Source organism: Chanos chanos, chromosome 13, assembly GCF_902362185.1.
Source record: "Chanos chanos chromosome 13, fChaCha1.1, whole genome shotgun sequence".
Taxonomy (NCBI): Eukaryota; Metazoa; Chordata; class Actinopteri; order Gonorynchiformes; family Chanidae; genus Chanos; species Chanos chanos.
In genome coordinates this window covers 1601258-1607500 of record NC_044507.1, presented here as the reverse complement: position 1 = coordinate 1607500, position 6243 = coordinate 1601258, and the positions used below count along the sequence as shown (strand labels likewise).

At 41.2% G+C, this 6243-nt stretch overlaps 1 protein-coding gene across 1 annotated transcript in view; it reads left to right on the top strand.

Moving 5' to 3' along the window:
- Positions 1-1788, top strand: part of LOC115826578 (nuclear factor 7, brain-like) — a 3509-nt gene extending 1721 nt beyond the window's left edge. Inside the window, exons 2-6 of the mRNA XM_030790458.1 lie at positions 1-91; positions 178-408; positions 607-629; positions 761-879; positions 1244-1788. The exon at positions 1-91 is cut by the window's left edge and continues 5 nt beyond it. Coding sequence (XP_030646318.1) covers positions 1-91; positions 178-408; positions 607-629; positions 761-879; positions 1244-1788 — 1009 coding nt within the window. The remainder of the gene's footprint in view (positions 92-177; positions 409-606; positions 630-760; positions 880-1243) is intronic.
- The last annotated feature ends 4455 nt before the right edge of the window (positions 1789-6243 follow it).

Sequence of the window (6243 nt, the reverse complement as noted above, 5' to 3'; positions counted from 1 at the left end):
AGTCAGAACTGAACTTCGGGTCCTGCAGAAGAGACTCCGAGTCTTTCAAGAAGTGGCATCCTCACAGAATCAAACTTTACAGCACATACAGGTTCGAGAACTCACCCTGACATAACAACCCTCAGGCAGAAATTTCATATTATTTTGCTTATAGTTTGGTTATCAATCTCACTGCAGGCCCAGGCTCAGAACACAGAGAGACAGATTAAAGAGGAGTTTGAGAAACTTCATCAGTTTCTACGAGATGAAGAGGAATCCAGGATAGCTGCACTGAGGGAGGAAGAGGAGGAGAAGAGTCAGATGATGAAGGAGAAGATTGAGGAGATGAGAAAATGCATATTGTCACTCACAGACACAATCAGTACAATGGAGTACTGGATGCAGCTGGACAATGCAGCCTTTCTCCAGGTAAGGGACACGCTCGCTGTCACAATAACACATATGTACCCTGGACCTCACAGAACAAGCAACATGTTTATTCTTGACATCTGTTTTCTTTAACATACACAGCAACCAATATCCTATTTTTTCCACCAAGGATTGTTTCCTAAAGGAAGAAAATGTGATTCTTATTATAATGGTACAAACTGTCTCTGTTTGTTGCAGAAATACAAGACAACAGCAGACAGGTATGTCAGCTGTTTACACTCTCTGTTTCTGTCTCTGTCTGTCTGTCTGTCTGTCTCTCCTCTCTACTCTGTCTTTTCTCTGATTCTGAACCCAAACACACAGCACTACTGACTTCTGAATGTGATTTCAGGTCCCAGTGCCCACTGAGGGATCCAGAGATGGTTTCAGGATCACTGATCAATGTGGCAAAACACCTGGGTAACTTGAAGTTCAGAGTCTGGGAGAAGATGCAGGAGATTGTTCAGTACAGTGAGTACGGAGTGTTCAGTGCTCAGAACAATACAGTAATACAGTACACACCACAGCAATGCTCAGAACAGCTCAGTCCCTCTAACAGGTTAAAGTACTTGTACCTTAAATAGCATCTTCTATCCCATCTTTACCCCTCTGAACTGTGTACTGTTTAGTGCTTTATCAACAGAACATGGAAAACAGCCTCATCCAGTGGCCTAGACAGTAACTTTCAACCTGTGTACTCTTCTCCTCCTCCTCCTCTTCTTCTTCTTCCTCCTCTTCTTTTTTCTCTCTCTTCCTCTCTCTCTCTCTCTCTCTCTCTATATATATATATATGTATGTATAATTATATATACATATTTCTGTTTTTCTCTCTCAGCTCCTGTGATTCTGGACCCCAACACAGCTCATCCAGATCTGTACCTGTGTGAGAGTCTGTCCAGTGTGAAATTCGGTGAGGAAGGCCAGCAGCTCCCTGGTAACCCAGAGAGATTTGACGACTATTCCAGTGTCCTGGGCTCTGAGGGCTTTGAATCAGGCTCCCACTGCTGGGACATTGAGGTTGGAGACAACACGGCCTGGGCAGTGGGAGTCATCACAGAGTCTGTCTATAAGCACAGAGAGAATCAATCCCAATGTGGGTTTTGGCAAGTGGGTTTTTATAATGGCAAATATGGTAAAAGTCATTCAGAAGAGGTATTCACCCCTCTTAGAGTGGAACAGAAAGTCCAGAGGATCAGAGTCCAGCTGGACTGGGAGAAAGGGAAAATGATCTTCACTGACTCTGGACACAACACCTGTCTACACATATTCAAACACAACTTCACTGAGAGAGTCTTCCCATACTTCTACAATCACTGCAAACTTCATCCTCTAAAGATTTTACCTGTAAAACCGTCCATCTCTGTGGAGCTACACAGCTAGAGTTCATACTATCTTCATCTTAACTGGGTTGATGAACATATTTAGGTTGAGTGAATGAGATGAATGTTCATCTTTGTGCTAATTGGGTTTGTGGTGCTTTGAAATGAGTTTAACCTTCTGGAGCTGCCAATCAACATGAGACCAAAGCCAGAATCACAGTGTTGTATGGTTGACTCTCACAGTGAATTAGACATTATATAGTAGCAGCCAATAAGAACTGACCAATCGCCACATTTCGTGCTTAACTCTGCAGTAATACTGATTATATGCAGATGGTTTTCAGTGGATGATGTCTCTTATAGTTCTGATTAACTCTGCAGTAATACCGATTATATGCAAATGGTTTTCAGTGGATGACGTCTCTTATAATTCTGATTATTTGTGATGGTCTGTATCTGTAATGTGTCGATATAGAAACAAGTGAAGTGCAGTGACTCACACGCTATAATCCTGCCAATGCTTTACCTCGTGGTCACTGGAACATGTCACGTGTCTGCGTGATCCAGACCTCAGGAGAGCTTTATTCATTCCCCCACTGAACAGGAGTCAAAGCCGCATGACTTTTAGAGCTAATGTGAGCACCAGACAGGGCCTGGTGATTGTCTGTGTTCTAATGTTATTAAATGTTCCCTCCTGTATCTCCATGTGTCCAGTGATCTCAGACACACCCATCTTGTATTTGCATGTGCCCTTGGCTGTAGGTGTGAGTCATTCAGACAGTCATTTGGGACAGTATGGCTGTAGGTGTGAGTCATTCAGACAGACATTTGGGACAGTATGGCTGTTGGTGTGAGTCATTCAGACAGACATTTGGGACAGTATGGCTGTAGGTGTGAGTCATTCAGACAGTCATTTGGGACATTATGGCTGTAGGTGTGAGTCATTCAGACAGTCATTTGGGACAGTATGGCTGTAGGTGTGAGTCATTCAGACAGACATTTGGGACAGTATGGCTGTAGGTGTGCGTCATTCAGACAGTCATTTGGGACAGTATGGCTGTTGGTGTGAGTCATTCAGACAGACATTTGGGACAGTATGGCTGTAGGTGTGAGTCATTCAGACAGTCATTTGGGACAGTATGGCTGTAGGTGTGCGTCATTCAGACAGTCATTTGGGACAGTATGGCTGTAGGTGTGCGTCATTCAGACAGTCATTTGGGACAGTATGGCTGTTGGTGTGAGTCATTCAGACAGACATTTGGGACAGTATGGCTGTAGGTGTGAGTCATTCAGACAGTCATTTGGGACAGTATGGCTGTAGGTGTGCGTCATTCAGACAGTCATTTGGGACAGTATGGCTGTAGGTGTGAGTCATTCAGACAGTCATTTGGGACAGTATGGCTGTAGGTGTGAGTCATTCAGACAGACATTTGGGACAGTATGGCTGTAGGTGTGAGTCATTCAGACAGACATTTGGGACAGTATGGCTGTTGGTGTGAGTCATTCAGACAGACATTTGGGACAGTATGGCTGTAGGTGTGAGTCATTCAGACAGTCATTTGGGACAGTATGGCTGTAGGTGTGAGTCATTCAGACAGTCATTTGGGACAGTATGGCTGTAGGTGTGCGTCATTCAGACAGTCATTTGGGACAGTATGGCTGTTGGTGTGAGTCATTCAGACAGACATTTGGGACAGTATGGCTGTTGGTGTGAGTCATTCAGACAGACATTTGGGACAGTATGGCTGTAGGTGTGAGTCATTCAGACAGTCATTTGGGACATTATGGCTGTAGGTGTGAGTCATTCAGACAGTCATTTGGGACAGTGAGAGAGGAGGTGGGAATGAGAGAGGAGGTGGGAAAAGCAAAAACCAAATGTAACCCAACAGCATCTTAAATACCTACAGAATCTGAATCATGCTACAGTATCTTAATTATGCTACAGTATCTGAATCATGCTATAGAATCTGAATCATGCTATAGAATCTGAATCATGCTATAGAATCTGAATCATGCTATAGAATCTGAATCATGCTATAGAATCTGAATCATGCTGTAGAATCTGAATCATGCTGTAGTATCTTAATTATGCTATAGTATCTGAATCATGTGACTCCTGTAAGCATTGGATTGTTCTCACTACATCAGTCAATAACACCACACCCAACCCCCCATTACCATATAGAGTCATTTACATCCAGTATCCCCTAGTACAACCACACACCACTGGTTCTGCCAGTTAGTGTTTCACTTTCGTTTTATAGAGCTTTACTGCCCTCTGCTGGACTTCTTTAGGGTAACAGCTTAACTGGATGTAATGACATTTGTTTTACTTGTCATCTTTAGATGATGTGGTCAGAAGCAAGAAACTTGTGTAATAAAGCATTAAGAAAACTATGAGAAAACTATGGTAACATTCATTTGTTTGTCTTGTTCCATCTGTCATCTGTTCATGACTCTGTAAACACTGTCTGTATGTTAAATTTGATTATGCATTTGTCTTATTGTATAATGCTGTATTTTACAGTAATTAAGGGAATTTCGGTCATATATCTATGATTAGATTTTGCAAATTCTCCTCTGATTCTGACATGGACTGCATGCCATCCTCCAGTGAAAGATAACATCAGTTGTTGCTATGGATAAACAACAGTCATTTTTTAACATCAGTTGTTGCTATGGATAAACAACAGTCATTTTTTAACATCAGCTGTTGCTATGGATAAACAACAGTCATTTTTTAACATCAGTTGTTGCTATGGATAAACAACAGTCATTTTTTAACATCAGTTGTTGCTATGGATAAACAACAGTCATTTTTTAACATCAGCTGTTGCTATGGATAAACAACAGTCATTTTTTAACATCAGTTGTTGCTATGGATAAACAACAGTCATTTTTTAACATCAGCTGTTGCTATGGATAAACAACAGTCATTTTTTAACATCAGCTGTTGCTATGGATAAAGAACAGTCATTTTTTAGCATCAGCTGTTGCTATGGATAAAGAACAGTCATTTTTTTAGCAGTAATGGTAGTTATTTTTGTTCTCTTCGCCTTTGTGTTCTTTGGTTTAATCATATTGTATTGTTTCCTATTCCCAACTGTTACATTAAACAACCGAACGTCATTGATGTGGTGAATGGGGAACTAGTTAGCTGCCTGTCAAATTATACACAGGGTATAAAGAGAAAAAAAAACCCCTGAGCATACAGGGCAGGACACCTGGTCCTTTATGTCCTTATCCTCTGTATCAGGACCGAGGTGGGCAAAGAGAGTGAGTATGGGCGGTGATCCCTGCCAAAATGAAAATGAAAACTCGAAGACGAAAAGCCAACGTGGGAAACGATAATGCAATCCTCGTTTGCCTTCTCACACTGTCAGATACAGCGCGTTAATGTCGAAAATTCAATCACAAACCGGGACTTTGCCGTAGGTTTATCGGCTTTGTCTTTTCGTTTGCATTTTGTCTGATTTGCACCGCAAAATCTATTGAAAGGAAAAAACGAACTAATGAAATTAAATGACAAAAAGATATTTAAATTTTATTTTTATTTTTGTCAGAAAAGGCTCGTGTTTGTTGAGAAAATGAAAATGAAAATGAAAACGAGTTATCTAATCTCATTTTTCATTTTGGCAGGATATGTGTGCACAGGTATTGAAAAAGAATTGTCAAAACGGGGTTTGAACTTTCATTTTACCGTTCTCATTTTCATTTTAATTTTGGCAGGGATTACCTCCCATAGAGTGAGGTCTTTGTTGTAGAGTTAATCATTCAATGTGATCAGATCTGATTTTTTCTTTTTTTTTTTATAATAAATGACTTTTCTCTATACCTGTCCCTGAAGAGTGACATGCTGCAGTGGGATATATGTGAGAACTTTATTAGAATGAAATAACCATCTTGCATGTCTTGCGTCTCCTTTTAAAGAATCGTGTCTCTTACCTAAGGTTCTGTAGTCTGCAGCATGGAGTAGAGCCTCCAGTAAAGCAGAGAGCTGGTGCACTCCCGAGTCTGCTGGCTCACTTACCCTTCCCTAAACAGTAAGGCTTTTTTTTTTTAATCTAGAGGTGTAGTCAAAGTAGTACAGGCTTCCTCTGCAACAGGACTATACAGCAGCCTGCAGAGAGAAGAAGAACATATTCATATCACTGGTCTCTTTATCTCACCATTTCCCCCATTCTCCTACTGACCAGGTCAGGTCAGTACATAGAGAACAGAATCAGGCCAGCACTGAAAAAGTACAATCAGTAGAACAACTAATACACCCACCCCACTCCCCGATGTACTCCACATGTGTTAAAGTACAAAAGTATTAGCTTTTACATGTGCTTAATAAATTGGATTTCCAAGGATTTATTATTATTTCCATCCATATTACTGGGGAGAGAGAGAGAGAGAGAATCAGAGGAATGACTTGACTATGTTTGTAATGTGAGGACATTACACAGACACAGACAACTTCCTCATTCTGCCCCATGAAGACCCCCCCCCCTCCTCCTGCTGGTCTTCTTAT